This window comes from Cheilinus undulatus, linkage group 7 (assembly GCF_018320785.1).
Source record: "Cheilinus undulatus linkage group 7, ASM1832078v1, whole genome shotgun sequence".
Taxonomy (NCBI): Eukaryota; Metazoa; Chordata; class Actinopteri; order Labriformes; family Labridae; genus Cheilinus; species Cheilinus undulatus.
In genome coordinates this window covers 23,638,479-23,656,257 of record NC_054871.1, presented here as the reverse complement: position 1 = coordinate 23,656,257, position 17,779 = coordinate 23,638,479, and the positions used below count along the sequence as shown (strand labels likewise).

Sequence of the window (17,779 nt, the reverse complement as noted above, 5' to 3'; positions counted from 1 at the left end):
AGCAGTTGTTAGTCCTGTGCAATGACAACCAAACTCATTTTACCAAATATTAATTTTACACCATCTTCAACACTGTATGTGTTGCTGGTTGAACTTATATTTTCTTTTTGTATGGAAGCTATGGTCAACTCATTGGTCAAAAAATTTACTCAAGGCTGCTGGAAAGGAGGCTCCAGTCATTTGTTGAACCTCAGACTCAGAACGAACAATGTGGATTCTGTCCTGGATGTGGGACAGTGGACCAACTCTTTACGTTTGCAGGGCTGCTTGAGGAAGCATGGGCCCTCCCTCACATCAAAAGGAACCAGTTGAGGTGATTCAGTTATCAGATCAGGATGCCTCCTGGTCGCCTCCCTGTGGCAGTCTTCCAGGCATGTCCAACTGGGAAGAGACCTCAGGGAAGACCCAGAACTGGCTGGAAGGATTACATATCCCATCTGGCCTGGGGGTGCCTTGAAATCCTTGAGGAGGAAGTAGAAAACATTGCTGGGGAAAAGGAATTTCTGGGTTGACTTACTTCGCCTACGGCCATCATCCCACCCCTGAATAAGTAGAATATGGAAGAATAGATGAATACTGTCAAATTAATTTAAATGACAATGTTAACATGTTGACCAATGTTTATTAGTTTCCTTTGGAAAACCTAATGCAGACAAAGTATTTCATTGCAACAACACATACTGATCTACATCATACACTTACACAAGGGTGTAAATAGGATCTGCTTAACACGAGTGGGTGCGTCACACTTGAAGCAAAAATTCAGCCAAACCAAAACCTTGACACTGAGCCGGGGCTGGATGGTGAGCAACTAACAGTCTTAGGAAAGGATGACTCAAGCCTAACTTGTAAAATATTTACAGACATTTCACTTAAAAAAAGTATGTGTATTCTACTGTCAGGTGGACGCAGTTTGAACATAAAGGCAACAAAAAGAAGAAAACAAGATCATACAAAAGTACAGTACTGACATTTTAAAACCATTATTCAAATTTGAGTCTGCATTCTTTATTTTACAAAATTTGATGTGTTTCCTTCTATTTCCCTTCCAGTGCTTACACAGTTAAGACAACAAATCTTTTTTTTTTACTTTGTGTGATCAGGCACAGACATGTTGTGGCCTATATTAAAAATATAAAAAGGGACAGTGGGAGACTAATGTGTCTGGTTTAGGATGTTCTTAATCGCTCATTTCCATGTCTTCCTGATGGTGATCATCTCCATTGAGCTTGGACTTTTTAGGGATTTGGCCTTCAGATCTCTCCATTTCTTCCTGGCCTTTTGGGGAGGAGGCAGAATCAGAGTCGCTCTTCCTCTCGTCATCATCCTCCTCAACTTCTTTTTCGCTGTCATAACCTTGTTCCTCTTCGTCATAATCACGAGTCACCTGTCAGAACAAACAGCAAAGGGAAATCTGTCTGAATTCTAGGATTGGCATATTGTTATCACAAAATCTTTGTCTCTAATTTTAAGATGAAATGTGGCGACCTTCTGATGTTGGCTTTGATTAAAATGCTATAGATAGGAAATTCTTAGTTTCAAACAAACCTTAACATCTCCTTTCTCACTATCTGACTTGCGGTCCCGATCTCGCTCCTTGTCTTTGCTCTTCTTCTTCTTACTGGTGGAGCGTTCTCTTTCATCTCTACTCCGGTCTCGCTCCTCCCTCCTGTCTCTATCACGGTCCTTTTCACGATCCTTGTCCTTCTTCTTTTCCTTCTTGTGTCTGTCAAAATAAATCAGAAACATTTAAGTTTAAAATTTCAAATGCAACAAAATTAATTGAAAATAAGATGTACGACAACTCACCGTCTGGGCGATGGAGTCCTGGACAGCCTCCTCCTGGGGGACCGGGATGCACTCCGGCTTCGCCTGTGTCTCCTGGGACCCAAACACAGAAAAGAAATCAATCACATTAACACTAACCTCTGTACTACAATCATTTTCAGCTAATTGTGGACTTCTGCAGTTTGCCTGAATGAATAAAGGAGAGCATTACACTCACCGACTAATGCTTCGAGACCTCCTGGCACTGCTGTAGCTCTTGGGGGGGGTTTTGGACCTCTTTCTAGACTTCTCCTCCTTCCTCCTATCCCTTAAAAAGTAAAGATCAACATTAGCAAGCAATGGCACAGAGCAGGAAACAGAAGAAACATTGCTTCACCACACAGGAAATTACACAAAATGAAATCCAAAAAGATGGAAGACATGAAAATAACCAGAGCTCAAATTACAGAGTGCTGGTCAACATATGTACAAAGAAACAACAATGAATGAAAAAGGTGTCTTTGTAAGTTCTCAGAAAAATGATGCAGATATTTACCTTGATCTACTTCGACGGCCTCTATCCCGGGAATGGGACCTCCTCCTTCGTGGACTCTTAGACCTCCTCCTGCTTCTTGAGTGGGACCTTCGCCGAGACCTGCTCTTTGAACGCCTGCCAAAATCAAGACACACAACTGCATTAGAAATTACTGCTAAAAAATGAGATATGTGTTGTACTCAGACACCATGGCCCATCATTCTCTGCTCACATCTTTAAGTACACTTAAAGGGAAGCGTCTGGCCCATGTCTTTACCTGTGTCTTGAGCGAGATCTAGACCGCCTGCGCCTGGACCTTGACCTGGAGCGGGAATGCCTTCGCTTGTCATCCTTCTTATCTGTAAAAGCAATAGCATTGTTACATTTTAATCAAGCATAGCACAATGTAAAAATAGAAATGACTGTTTACAGTCACTACAATGTGCTCTAACACCAAATGTGTCTGATCTACATAGAGAACATTATCCTTAAAGGGGACAGATTTTGCCCTTTTAACACAAGTTTATATTGTTCTCAGAGGTCCCCAAAACATGCCTGTGAAGTTTGTTGCTGACAAAACACTACAGTTTAGGATTTTTGCAAGCGGGGAGGGCCAACCAAACCTGGGGGCGGGTACTTGCTCGCCATGTGACATCATGAGGGTAAATTTTGAGAACGGCTTGTGTTAGCACACATTTTCTGAAAGCTGGAGAAAGAGAGGGTGGAAGGGAATAGATTTTTCTGGGATTTGGGGGGATTGTGGACAGGCCAGGAGCACATATTTTTGTTAGAAAACCCTGAAAAAGTGATCTTTGCAGAATATGTCCCCTTTAAGCTTCAGTGTTGCACTGCATACCGTATACTGAGAGGGTGGACACAGTACTCACTTCCTGGTTCAATGGCTGCAGAAATGAGAGACTGGGCCTCTCTGACTCTCTTCATGGCCTCTTCAATCTCCTTATTGGAAGCATCAGTCTTCAGCCCTGGATTCAAGTTCAGTCCAGCTGCTAATGGGTTCAGCCTGAAAATGCAATGAAATGTTTAGTTTTTCTGAAATATGCAGGTTAACATGCACGGCATACCATGAATGCAAGATTGTTAAGCTTCTTACTTGGGGTCCATGGACTGCATGAGCTTCAGGAAGTCTGCAGAAAGAGCCTTTAAATACAAGGGGAAGATAATCCAATTATTCATTGATTTATTTTAATACTCTGTTACATTAGTGGATGAAGTCCTCACCTGGGGGTTCATATTAGGTCCTGGCATTCCCATGGCAGCCATCTGCTCCATGTTGGGAGCTCCAAGACCTCCAAAAGGTGTCCCTCCCATCTAAAAGAACAGGCGCAGACTATCAGGTCACCCTTTAGAATTCATTCAGTGAAACTAAGGACCCGCTATTCTTTTTTCAAATCCAGCTAGCTCAACCCTGCATCTTTACAATCAATTATTCAATGAGAATAACAAAATGAACACATTTGAACCTCATAAAAGGAAAATAACTCACTGTCGCCAGGGGATTTGGTGTTGGAAGAAGGCCTCCCCCAGGCATCATTCCTGCCACAGCATTGGCTGGAGCCAGCAGCGACATAGCTTTAGATTCATCAGGAATGACTCCTGGAGAGAGACAACATCATTTCAGTACAGATCCTGAGAAAACATCGACAAACACTCAAACAAGACTTGCAGACAAGCCACCTCAGTCTAACTACTCTGAAGTGAAAAAATAATCAAAAATCCACTGTTTGTCTTGTCTGTAAATCTTGATCCCTCACTTTTTTGTGAAAGTATGATTGATTGTAGGATTAGCATCTATGAATTTAATAGTCACAATACACACTGTGGTCAACACTGCCAAGATTTTATCACCTGTACTTGTTTTTTAAGTCATGAACCAAACGTAAGCAAGCACAGCCAGTTGTCCCGTGGGGTGTGCTCTCAACTTTCAATAGATGTTTTATGAACAAGCGACTCGCGCCGGCTGCTTCGCTATAAAGCACACAAAAACATTGAGATACAGAAAACAAGTTCATGATTTGGGTGTAGACAAATGGGTACATTTCAACATCACTTACCATTACTATCTTAAAAAACAGAAAAGGTATGGTCATATTACCTTTTCTGGGCTTTTGTTGGTGGTTACTCTGTACAATCCCACCATAAAAATCTTACTATGCAACCAGACAAAGGACTGCTTAAAAAGTACTAGACTGCTAGATTTTAGCCAAAAGTTTATCACTGAACACTAAACAACGTCAAAGAAACTGAACTACACAATTAAATAGTATTGCAAGCAAAATCTGTGATAACATCATGAAAAATGTGCCCAAAGCTGAAGAAAATCCAAACAGTACAATCAAAGGGAAAATCATATGGAGATGATCATCCATGGTCGTGCATCTGGAAACAGTCTAATTTTATAATCTGACATTTTACATTTTAAAAAAAGGGAGAGAGAGAGAGAGAGAGGGAGAGAGAGACACACACACATTCGCACACACACACACTCACACACAACAGAAAGGACACTTGAGAAACAGGATAAGGCTGCAGAAGACAAAACTGTTGGTGGCATTTTCAGCAGGGCCTGGTATATAGGGCTGGCTGAACCAGGAAAAAGAACTGTAAAACACAACAACAAAAGAAACACCACTGTTAAACGTGAGAGTCACTCAACTCTTTCAGAGTCATGTGTGGAGAGGGTCAATAAAAAGCATTTTCACTGCAACATCAAGCAGAGGCTTAAAACTACGTTATCTCTTGTGTGTTAGTGACAATTTGGAAATATAGATGCACAGAGTAAAATAATACTTTGGCACATGAAATAGGTCAATGCCAAAGGCAGTTTGGGTGCTTACAATACTAAATTACTTACTAGTTAACTTTCACCACATCTGCTCAGTACAACTGTAGATGATGGCATACACCTTTATGTCTATTCTAGCATGCACAGCTGATTAATTCATCTATCCTGCATGCTTTGTGCTTAGTGTAGGGATGTCCCGAACAGCTTTCTGGATCTGAGCCCTGATCCTGTATTTATATTTTATTTGGTGATGCAGTTGTGCAACGCATACTTATTGCACATAATATAATCAATGTAAGGTATCAATTGAAGTTGTGTTTAGAGAACAGCTCTGCTTAAAGTAAACAAAGCTAGCACCTAAACAGCCACATTACACCCATGCAAGTGTTTTCAGTTATCTGGCAGATTATGCCTCTCCTCGTGCCATAAAAGATTGTGCCAAAATAATGAATCTCGTATTCTACCATCAAAAGCAACTGATAGGGAGGGGCAACTTACATTTGGGGTTTGGTGGTACTAGCAAAGTCTCACAGCAGCTCTGCTATATTAGGACCTGAGATCACGCTTAATCAGCCACTAACTGAAAACACCAGTGTGTATGTGCAGAGTCTTTAATGGTGTCCGACACCAATGCTCTAAAATGAAAAGTCCAGATGGAGTCAGTGTGGATCTGCCGTGGCACAAAAGCCAAACCACACGAGCACTGCTTAACAAAAACAGAACAAAACATTTTTAATAAAACACATCAAACTAAACAAAGAGGTGTAAGACTCCTACATTATGTCACCACCATTGAGGACATATGAGATTTTCTCTCTGTTATGCACACCGTTAGAGTAGATGTAATGAATGTCAACACTTTAGGCACAAAAGGCCTTTTTTAATAACTGCTGTACCAAAAGTCTAAAGATATAAACAGAGGATCAGAAGTTGCTCAGTTGAGGGTGGATACCTCTTTAATTGAAGAACTTTACATTTCTTGATCCATTTTGAGCAGACCTGCTCGAGGCATCCCTAGTTTCGTGAATGGCTACTGATCAAAATACATTTTGTGAAAAATTCTTAAAATCCTTTAAACATGTAAGGACTTGCGATTGCCCTGCACCCTCTCCCCAACCCCCCTTATTTGGCTTAAGAGTTGTGTGGCTATAGTTTTTTTCTTTTTTTGGTAATGAAATTATGCCTTGAACAGAGAGAGAGAGAGAGAGAGAGAGAGAGAGAGAAAAAAAATAAAGAGTTAATGTTTTACTGCAGAACAAGAGAAGGGGGGGGCTTGCGAGCCTGGTGCCATATTTTTTTCTAATCTCCTGATGGCAGCAGAGGACCACTTTCATTCAGCCAGCAAGGAAGGGGCTCTCTGCAAATGACTTGTCCACTATGAAAACCACAACACAAATAACAGAGAGAGAGGTTTACAGCTAGATTGTAAGACATGGACAAAATGTACATTTTCCCTTTTACATACCTAGAACTGCCAAGCACTGAGAAAGCTTAGCTACTTTTGCTTGGTCATAATCACAATGGTTCACATTGTGTTTGCAATTCTACTTTAATATACTTGACAATGAGATGTATGTGCAGAGATAGTCATGTGAGCGCAACAAAAATAAAGCAGACACCCACCTTCTGCAAAAGGGACCACAATCAAGGCTCTGTCCACGAAGACGGTGTTCGTCAGGTGTTGGGAAACTCCCACTGACTCGGACTCAAGGAACTTTACAAAACAGACACGTGAAGTCACAGGCAAGGGAGAGTCACTGGAAAAAAATACAGATATGTTGTGCAAAGAATACAAACAAAAACATCCAATATGCCTTCATCAAAGTGCCTTGAAGAGGTTTATGTCCCATGGACAACAGAGTTAAAAGAAGATTATGACATGCACAATCTAGCCTCGTCTGATTCCAAAACCTCTATTTCTTCTACGATTATCTTAGAAATCTATTTTAATGGTCCTGTTTCCAAATCTCTCTAAACAATCAAATATTTCTTTCAGTCACTCATGTTTTACAGCTGAATGTTTACCACCTGCTGCCTGTGAGTAAAATGTTGATCCTACTTTGAAAATGCTGTGGTCCTTGACATGTCCTACCTGCCCAGAAGCCAGGTGTAATTCAGTAGATGAAAATACAAAGCAGAGAACAATTATTTATCACTATGTTTAATAGAGATACTTGAGGCATAACAGCATCCCAAATGTACAGAAACCCCAAGGGTTGGCCAACAAAGATTTTCATAAACATGTTAATTTACTATACACAGCACTTAATCCATCAAGAAGATGCTTTAGACGTCAATCCAAAGGCAGCAGACTGTAATTAATATCATCAATTATTTTACATGTAATTTCCATTTAACAAAATCACAGGTTAAGTTTTCAAGTGGCAAAAAAATCTGTGACAAAACGATTTTTAACAAAGTTTGCACTGATGCAAAAGCCATTTAATCAGATCCTATCAATTTTCCAACCATTTCCGACAAAATAACTATGATGAGCATAAATTATTGTGCAAAATATATCAATTTCATATCGTTATTTCAACTGACAAACGGAAACGATCGCAATATATCCAAAATAAATAAAAAATAAAGCATCTCCCTCCTGCGCAGCGTAGAGGGGAGTGACTGCTGCTGTGCTCCCTTGGCGCGGCCAGCGTTAGCATTAGCCTGCCCTGAGCTGAGGCCTACTAAACACCGCAGGCCTCAAGAGGAGCCCCGGTTGCGATAACAAATCGGGCAACCAATACAAAATGCACAATACTCACTCGGGTGGAAAGAGCTTGAGCTCTTCTATGTTTCCCAGGAATCCAAACAGAGTCCTCATTTGCTCGGACGTTGTGCTCGGGGAGACGTTAGTCACCTGAATGACGTGCGTGTTAGAATTCATTTTCGCAAATGCTAAGCAGGTTAGCTAGCTTAACGCCAGCAGCGCGCTCAAACTTACAACAAAGGGCGGTTTAGATAACTATTAAGATGACAAGTATCAGGCAAAAACTAAAGGGAGCATCTTCCCTTTGGGTTCAATCTAGTGAATATTTGCTTCGGTCGAAACGTCGACGTCCGCGAGACGAAAGCAACAATACCGATGCTGAAATGTCGCGAGGCAAGGATGCTGCTTTCAAGTACAGTACGTAAGATTGAACTGGCTTCTTCTTTGGAGTTTTATGGCGGTTGGCAGACCAGCTGAAAAGAAAAGTTATTGTTGTCAAGAAGTGGAAGAAAATAAAAGACCAAATCAAAAGTAAAAGTGACAGAGTTTCCATTTTTAAATAACTTTACTCATTACTTTTGAGTACCATAGGTTTAAAATGCACATAAGAATCTAATATTATCAGTATTATGAGTTAAAAACACAGGGTTACAGACCTATGATGATTGATCATAAACTTTCTAAATATATTAAATATACAAATATAATATGAATACTTTTTCTCAAGAGATGCACGATATCACTGGTCTGGTGTTGGTATCGGGAGATATTAGCTTATAAATGCAAATGTGGGTATCAAGATATCAAAATTTTTGCCAATATTCACATCAGATATTTTGCCTTTGTATTTCAGTGTAAATTTCGAATGTAAATTTTGCCCATATATACCAATAAATTAGTGGAACTTTAAGGTTGAACCAACAGACCTATGTCAGTTGAGGTCGTTTTCCTTATTGATCCTCATTCTTTAAACATTAATTTTTTTTGCGACTAAAGTTAGTCTCCTTGGTCATCCTAAAACCTTAAAGTGTGTCCAAAAGGACTGAAATGTCTTGTCTGAAGAGGATATTTAAATATCGACATGTCAGATATTGTCAAAAATCAAATATTGTTCATCCCTATTTTTTTTTAACACATTCTGAAATCAATATTTTCCAGTTGAGAAACCAATTTATTATTGCAGCCCACTGGAATAACACTACTTTATATTAGAAAAATCTTAACTTTGAAAATTATTTGTGCAATTATTTTTATTGGAAATGCAATAAAGACTTTACTGGCCAAGACAGAAATAGTTTAAGTCAAATGCCTCCAAACACTTGGCTTAACTAAGGCTAACCACACAGGGCCAGGGATGGGAAGTCACTACATATAATCAGATAACTATAACTGAGTCATTTTTTTTCCTTGTACTTGTACTTTTTTACATTTTGAAATCAGTATTTCTCTATCAGTATGTAATTTTTAACCATAGTGACAGTTACTAACTGTACTTTTACTTGAGTGCTTTATTTTTTTTTTACTTGAATACAAAAATTGTACTTTATCCACTTCTGTTGACTACACATTGTAACAAGAGAATGATTCCACACCACATCCCATAACAGCTGTAGTACACAGCAAAAAAGTGTTGAAATCTCAGGGTAGCGTATGCTATCATCATGAAAAAAAAATGAAAGATGTCTATCACAGTGACGTTGAACGACATTTTGAAAAAAAAAAATCCCAACTGTCCTTGAAGGGAGCGTGGCTCGGAATACGGCAGAATCAAAGTGGGTGTGGCTAAATTGGTTGTGTCATCGTATGTTGTTGCTAGGGTGCTAGCGGGTTTTTACTTTTCTTGTTGAAATAAGCAGGCCGCGTCCACACCATTATGACCTTAAAGTGACAAATGCCTCAAAGATGCATCTTTTATTTTAAACAGAGGTCTTTCTTTCTTCGTGGGCTAAACAAACAGCATCGGAGGACAACTCTACGACCCACATCAAGGCGAAAAGTCGTTACATGCTAGCGTAGCATCCTCGCTGTGAGTTGGTATGCCAACAGGTCTCTGCAGTTTCTGTCACCAGATGTTTTGATTAACCGTGATTATGTGAAGACGACGGTTTCTTTGCATTTCAGAGTAAAATCAAGAGAGAGGGCAGTTTTTTTAAATGCTTCCTTGATTTGACGATCCACTACCTCAGCTGAGTTCAGCATAATCCTCGAACAAGCTGTCAAGATGGAGCAGCAGAGAGCAAAGACATGACACAGGCAAGTTTATAGTGTTTAACATGTTAATATGCATGCTTACAAGAATGTTTGCAAGCGTCGGCATGTACGATGCAACCTTTACTTGGAATGTCCTGCAGAGTTAATAAAAAAAGGCATGTCTCCTTAAAAGTTTCAAACAATACAAACATTACAGAAGTGGTGCAAGGTAAGAAACTGCAACCAGGCACTCAGATGCAGTTCTTATGTGCTTGCCTTGTACTGTAGTTGCGTTAACTTAAAGGAGTTTCATTCTTAAGTCTTCTTTTCATTTGTAAACTCCCATTACAAGCTACTGTTCAGATTGAGAAGTATTACAAAGATGTATGCAGGTGCATCTAAACAAATCAGAATATCACGAAAAAGTAGGTTTCCTCCATAATTTAATGTAAAAGTAATACTCCCCTATATTCAATATGAATCTTATACAAAGTGAAATTCAAAACTTTTCAAAATCTTCGTGATTATGGCTTACAGCTCACAAAAATCAGACATCCACCTTATCAAAAAAATAGAATATTATTAAAAAACAGTCCAAAAAATACAGAAATGTCTGCCATCAGGAGAAATAGTTCATTTATGCACTCAGTACTCGGTCTGGGTTGTGTTTACACAAATCACTGCATCAGTGTGGCATAGTATGGAGGCAATTAGCCTGTTTCACTGCTGGGGTGTTATGAAACCTAGGTTGCTTTGATAGCAGCCTTCAGCTCTTCTGTATTCTTAAGTCTCGTTTATCATCTTCCTCTTGACAACATGGCTGTAATGAGAGTCTGTTATTCAGGGTGTTTATCACCTCATCACATTCATTTATGTAAGAGGGGAGCTGACAAGAGGAGAGGCAGGGTAGTGGAAACATGAAGGAAAGACAGAAAGATGTAGACTGGGGACAGAGGGCAGAGAAATGAGGTGAAAGGAAAGTCTGGTGTATCATATTCCTCTTGACAACATCCGAGAGATTCTCTATGGGGTTCAGGTCAGACCACTTGGCTGGCCAATCAAACACAGTATACAGCAAACCAGCTTCTGGTAGTTTTGGCCTCACTGTGGGCAGGTGCCAAGTCCTGCTGAGAAAGGAAATCAGTATTTCCATAAAGCTTTTCAGCAGGTGGAAGCGTGAACTGTTTTAAAATATCCTGGTAGATGGCTGACAGTGTTGACTTTGGACTTGATAAAGCACAGTTGACCAACAGCAGCTGATGACATTGCATCTTAAACCATCACTGACTGTGGAAATTGAAAAATCTGGACTTCAAGCACATTGGATTCTGTGCCTCTCTGATCCTCGTCAAGACTCTTGGAGCTTGATTTCCAAATGAAATGCTTTATTTTCGTCTTAAAACAGGACTAAGACCACTGAGCAATGGCCCAGTTCATTTTCTCCTTGGTTCACATGAGACGCTGATGACGTCTGTGGTTTATGGGTGGCTCGACGCTAGGAACGTGACACTTGAAGCCTATTTCCTGGACCCATCTGTGCGTGTTTTGGCTCTGGCTTCAGTCCACTTTTTGTGAAGCTCACCTAAGTTCTTGAATCTGCTTTGTTTGACAATCCTCTGAAGGCTGAGCTCATCCCTGTTGATTTTGCACCTTTTATTATCACACTTTTCTCTTCGAGTCAACTTTCCATAAATAAGCTTTAATGCACTCTGAGAACAGCCTGCCCTTTCAGAAATTACCTTCTGTGGCTTACCCTCCTTGTGAAGGATGTCAATTATTGTCTTCTGGACAACTGTCAAGTCATCAGTCTTTCCCCTGATTGTAGTTGTGTGCACTCATCTACAGTGAGGTACTGAAGGCTCAGGAAACCTTTGCAAATTGACTTTTCAACAATATTCTGATATTTTGAGATAGTGGATTTGTGTGAACTGTGAGCTGTAATCATCAAGATTAAAACAAAATTCTTGAACATTTTCACTCTGTGAGATGAATCCAGAATGTAATGAAATTTAACTTTTTGAATTAAATCATAACAAAAACATAACGTTTCATGGTATTCTAATTTTTTTAGATGCACCTATAAATGTTTTGATGTGTTAGTCAAGGCTTCTGTTTAAATCTTTATTTTATATTTCAATCATCTTTGAATATAAAACATAGTTGTCCATTATGGCTAATATTAAAATGTTGTTATGGGACATTTTGCAAAATGAGTACTTAGATATCTGTTTTTATCTTGTTTTTAGCCCTGTAGCACTTTGAGATTTTCTTTAAATATAAAGCGCGTTAAAAATAAAATTTATTATCATTTATTATTATTATTATCTGGCACATAACGAAAGGGACATCATAACAGTTTTTTTTACTAGTTTTGATTTAAAGACTGCAATCTTTATTTTTATCCATACTAAAATAATTATCTTTCTTTTACAGGAAAGCGTTTTATGCTTCTAGAAATAACCATCTACTGGAAGGACATAGAATGATAAATGTTTTCACGCACATGCCCACTTTCTCATGACACCAGCAGGGAGATATGGGCATCTTAAGACTGGTAGCCAGAATCATGGGTAGGATCAGTACTTTCAGGTCCTATCAGTTTTTGCTGCTCCTGGCTGCTGCCTTGGCTGTCGTTGCTTTTTACTACTTTGGCTCAGAGAGGCAGAACTTCTCCAGCACCACAAAGAGGATCAAGCAGAGCCAGGTCAGCCACAACATCAACAGGAATGATGCAGACCTGACTGTGGACATGCGGCTCACACACCCAGCTGGATCTGAAGAGCTGGCAGGGGAAGAGAGTGACGCGGGAGGGGAGAGCGAGGGGTTTTTGACTAGGAGGAGGGATAGTGGAGCTGTTGACGAACACTACCACGCACTCATGATGTTCACCAAGGTTGACAAAAGCCGCAGCCTGCAGGACAAGTTCAGGGTGGCTATGTTGTCAATGGTTAAGCACGCACACTTCCTGGAAGGAGAGGTGTTGGTCCTTCATTTTGTAAGTGATCCAGCTAGCAGAGAGCTGGGAGAGAAGATGCTGCAAGAGCTTCTCCTTGATGCCGCGTTTAAGTATGAGGTAGGAAATCATAACTTCTGTCTTTTTGTGTTACTTTATTTCTAATATAACTGCCTCTTATAGCACTTAAGTTATTGAGAAGTTTGATTAGAATTTTAAAGCATGTAAAGACTTGGAAATAGTTTTGCTGACTTAAGCATTATTTAATTTCTTTCAAAGAAAAAAAATCCAATTTCCTTCATGATGGTGAAACGAGCTAGAAATTACTTTAGAATATTACTGAACAATTCTGCATGCTATTTTAAAGCCAGTTTTTGATTAACTAGGAGCAAAGTCTACGTTTCTTACAGCCCACACATTTTCTTTCAAAATGTCACATTACAGATTCACTAAAGCACCAAAGTATCAACATATAACAACAGTTTTACACCAAAACACATCATTGTAAGACAGCATTTTGCCAGTATTCACTAGTTTGATTTGGGTGGTCTTGTATGTGTATGTGGTTATTGGGGGATGGAGACTTACTTAAAGCAATTTATTAAACTCTTTTTAATGTACTGCAAACAAACTTAATACCTTGGTCTGAAACTATTATCCGGGAATCCATTAGTGTGTTTAGATGTCGCCTAATCATGAAAGGAAAAGCTCTAAATTTGATGCATATAGACCTCTTAATCTATGCACATTTTAAGTGAAAGATATTGGCCCAGGGTTTGGTCTGATGTTCAACACATGGTGGCAGTGTTGCTCTACAAATCCATTTTCTCAGTAACAGGGATATCCCTCACCAGCAGTGTTCTCTTTGCCAACACACGATTTTGTCTCCTCTCTGTTGCATGCAGTGTCCTGCCCTCATTTCTGTTCTTTTTGTAATATCACAGAGCATAACCCAACAAACAAATCCTCCCTGGCCTTTTGTCTCAGGAGTGTTTCATCATCTAAAAGGGGAGGGGGGACCACTAGAAGCCTTCAAATTATACTGTGATTTCAAATGGTTTATTTACCCATTATTTTGAATGTGAATTTTGAATAAAACATAGTCATTTGGGTATACAGGCTGAATGAAAGTAATGTGTACAAAATCCTGATAATGTAGGTTTGTGCACATCAGCAATAATAGAATGATCTGTCACTCTTTTAAAGCACACAAACAAACAGACATAACATCTATGGAGATTCACAATATATATAATGATATTAATATTACTGATATATAATAATATTAATACAGGCTTAAACTACTGTGTCTTTTTCTGTGCTTTTGCCAGTAGGGGTCCCCAGTCTCTTGCACTATTACTTTGGGAATCATAAGCTGAAAAGATTGGGAACTCCTGATCTAAAACAACTTGTGTGGATGTGATGATATACCTCAGGCTGATTCCCTGCACTGTAAAATCAAATAGTAAACCGTACTTTAAAAAAAATCATGCAAGCAGATTACCTTAAACAAACATACGAGTTTTTTTTAGTGTTGTGTACTTGCACTTGAGTGTACTCACCATGTGAGTCTGGATGGCTGAGGGGGTTCACAGACTGGCTACTTTGGCTTTGCCCAGTTTTGAGCTTTTGCTGCCTGTTCATTTCACTCAGTACTTAGACCAAGCTAAACAACACATAGAAAGTTTAGTGTTCACTGATAGCAAAGTGAAACTGGCTAAAATAATACAAAAGATCTATTCTGGTAGTTTGGTGTAAGAATGGACCAGTTAGGGCCTCTCCTGGCCTCTCTCTCAGAAATATATAAATACAAACTGGCCTGCAGAGATTATCCCGACTCTAATGTATGACTCAGCCAATGCCCTGTGTATAACTATAAAGTATTTGTATCTGAGGCCACATTAGTAATAGGCTGAGCTTTCATCACTTTAAACTAATGATGATTGCAACAGTCCTCAGTACACAGCTTGATTGAAATTCAGAGAAATAATTACAAAAATCGTCCTCAAAATCAGATTACATTACCTAAATTACAACCAGACATAGTTTTAGACTAATTTCTATCTTACGCTACATTTTGGGGGTTTTATGCCTTTATTGCGGACAGGAGAGTGGACGGATCCAGAAATTAGCCACAGGCCAGAACTGAACTTCCATGTACAGAGGACATCAGCCTCCAAAGTAAAGGAAATACATCTGTAAATGTGTAAAAAAAAGAAGGGTATATTACACAACTTTATGTTCTTTTGAATCAGATTCACATGCTGCAGCTGTGTCCGCAGGCTCTGCACTCAGTGGTTTTATCATTTTCACTGTGTTATTCCTGAGCATACTGATAGGAATCATGAAGTAATGTCACGCATCCACTGACACAACTTCAGCCAATGCCCCCCCCCCCCCCCCCCACACACACACACACACACACACATATACACACCACAGAAGCTTTGTTAAAGTCACAGATGGGATGGGGACCCCCCAGGGGCTGACAGAGGCATGTTTATGAGCATGTAGACATTTTTCTTTAGCTCATCTCAAGTGTGATTCCTTTTTAATTATGCATCCTAAAAAGCATGAGAGTAGCACAGCAGTTATGCAAGAGCTTCAGCCCGCATGACTTTTCCCCAACAGTAGTAGATTCAACAAACTGCCAGATTCACACTGCCTGGAGGCTGTTCTCATTACTGCTGACCAGCATTCACACAGTCCCTATGACACAACATGTGGGAGTCCGTCTGCACTCAGCACATTATTTAATGAAAAGTTGCACTTTCACATACTTCCTGTTGATGCAAAATACTTTGCTGTTATCTAGAGCGAATGAGCTGACACAAATCAAGCATGGGTTTATATTAGATGTCAAGTTTTCTAATCCTCAGGTTTTACTGGGGAATTTTTTAGTAGTTTGTTAGATTGACACATAAAGTGCTGTGAAAAATTATTTGCCCCCTTCATGATTTCTTAATCTGTTACATATTTGTCACACTTAAATGTTTCAGATCATCAAACAAAGTTTGATATTAGACAAGGATAACCCAAGTCAATATAAAAAGCAGTTTTTAAATGATGATTTCATTTAGTGAGGAAAAAAGCCATCCAGACCTACTTGGCCCTGAGTGAGAAAGTTGTGCCCTAAACCTATTAAATGGTGTGCCTCCTTTGGTAGCGATAACTACAAGCAAGCATTTACAATAATTGGCAACGAGTCTTCACAATGTTGTGGAGGAATCTTGGCCCACTCTTCTTGGCAGAATTGTTTTAATTCAGCCATAGTCGAGTTTTAGAACATGAATGGCCTGTTTAAGGTCATGCCACGGCATCTCAGTCCAATTTTAGTCCAGACTTTGACTAGCTCACTCCAAAACCCCCATTTTGTTCTTTAAGCCATTCAGAGGTGGACTTGCTGCTGTGTTTTAGATCATTGATCTGCTGTACAACCCAAGTGTGCTTGAGCTTGAGATCACAAATTGATGGCTAGACATTCTCCTTCATGATTTTTTGATGAAAAGCAGAATTCATGGTTCCATCAATTATGACAAGTCATCCAGGCCCTGCCTGAGGTACCAAAGCAGCTCCTGACTGATCACACTCCCACCACCATGTTTGACTGGTGGAATGATGTTATCTTTAGGAAATGCTGTACTAGTTTTAAACCAGATGTAACAGGATGCACCTTCCAAATAGTTCAACTTATCAATGACTGTGTTTCTAATCTCATCTTGAATTCTTCAGTATTGAGGCCAATATGAAAACTTGTTTGATGATATGAAACATTCAAATTTATCTTGTACAAAGACAGACCACTTACTGTGATTCTTTTGCGTTTTTTGTCATATTTCACAATGCATATTTAGAAGAGATTCTAGTATTATCCTAGTATCCTAGTATTAGCACTGTGATGAAATTGGCTGTGAGTTATTCAATAGTAAAAAAATAAGGAGACACGATAAATCTGAAAAACTCATATTTGCCATTTGCAGATATTTAGCAGCACTCAAGCTATATAAATAATTTCATCCTGAGTGGAGATTTATGTGCCATTACATCGCATTACTAACAGTCCAAAATAGCACTGATTTCCTCAAACGCCAGAGGGCTTACCTTAATCTGCCAGGATCATTAAATGATGTTTGCCCTGTGAAGCACGTGGGCCTGATTTATAATGATACAGCCATATTGCAGAGGTCTGGTTTGAAGTTTGTAAATGCACACTAGTTAATACTTAGCCTTAACAGAAAAGGCTGAACCGGAAAATACTGTTTGTTTAGAGATATATTTATTTTTTCCTCCTGCAGGGAAGCTTTAATGATAATCACTTGCTTACCATAACAATAAATATCCTCTTTGGATAATCTGTCAATGCCTACTGTACATGAGCAGAGCAGAAACTGCTGCCTCTCAGCTGTCAAGGGGTGTGAAGCTCAGAGGAGTACAAGAAGATAATGTGTAATGGAATTTGGGTTGTAGATCTGCATCAGAGCGTGTGACCATCACATGAAGCTCTTTCTAAAGTCAGAGCTTTTAAAATGACACAAGACAGTGTGTAGCAAACATCTGATATTCAACCTTACATCTAATGATTTTCTAAAGACAAAACAGATCACTGTAATCCAAGTGATTTAAGGCAGTGAGTTCCGCTGAGAACTTAGCAGTAAGGCACAGACACATCTAATGGTGTTTCACTGTTCTGATGTGGTCAGAGGTGAGTAAGGTGGACACATCTGCCCTACTCATGCGAAAAAGCAATTACTTAAAAAATGTCTGCTATTATTTATCATCTTTTTATTTTTAAATTTAAAAATGCCAAAATGTAAAATAAAT

At 39.3% G+C, this 17,779-nt stretch overlaps 2 protein-coding genes across 14 annotated transcripts in view; one reads left to right on the top strand and one right to left on the bottom strand.

Annotated features, from left to right (window-relative positions):
* Positions 1-602: 602 nt before the first annotated feature.
* On the bottom strand, positions 603-8,214 carry LOC121512023 (serine/arginine-rich splicing factor 11-like). 11 transcript variants are annotated; one of them, XM_041790982.1, is made up of 13 exons: positions 6,355-8,010; positions 4,811-4,921; positions 4,169-4,288; positions 3,807-3,916; positions 3,542-3,631; positions 3,414-3,460; positions 3,190-3,323; positions 2,580-2,661; positions 2,324-2,437; positions 2,006-2,095; positions 1,810-1,881; positions 1,549-1,726; positions 603-1,387 (listed from the first exon to the last, which is right to left on the bottom strand). In XM_041790982.1, the coding sequence occupies exons 4-13, from the start codon at positions 3,888-3,890 to the stop codon at positions 1,181-1,183; spliced, it is 1,098 nt and encodes a 365-aa protein (XP_041646916.1). In that variant the 5' UTR covers positions 3,891-3,916; positions 4,169-4,288; positions 4,811-4,921; positions 6,355-8,010; the 3' UTR covers positions 603-1,180. The 11 variants fall into 11 exon arrangements, with proteins under 11 accessions (XP_041646916.1, XP_041646918.1, XP_041646910.1 ...); XM_041790984.1 differs by lacking the exon at positions 4,811-4,921 and having other exon boundaries at positions 6,355-6,480; positions 6,729-8,010; XM_041790976.1 differs by lacking the exons at positions 4,169-4,288; positions 4,811-4,921 and having other exon boundaries at positions 6,729-6,862; positions 7,165-7,197; positions 7,871-8,007.
* A 1,408-nt stretch (positions 8,215-9,622) lies between these two features.
* Positions 9,623-17,779, top strand: part of xxylt1 (xyloside xylosyltransferase 1) — a 39,491-nt gene continuing 31,334 nt past the window's right edge. The window contains exons 1-3 of one of the 3 annotated variants that reach the window (XM_041791754.1): positions 9,623-9,841; positions 9,937-10,068; positions 12,439-13,078. In XM_041791754.1, the coding sequence (XP_041647688.1) occupies positions 12,542-13,078 (537 nt within the window). In that variant the 5' untranslated portion in view covers positions 9,623-9,841; positions 9,937-10,068; positions 12,439-12,541. Of the gene's footprint in view, positions 10,069-12,438; positions 13,079-17,779 lie in introns of all 3 variants that reach the window. The other 2 variants (XM_041791753.1, XM_041791752.1) reach the window with 2 other exon arrangements.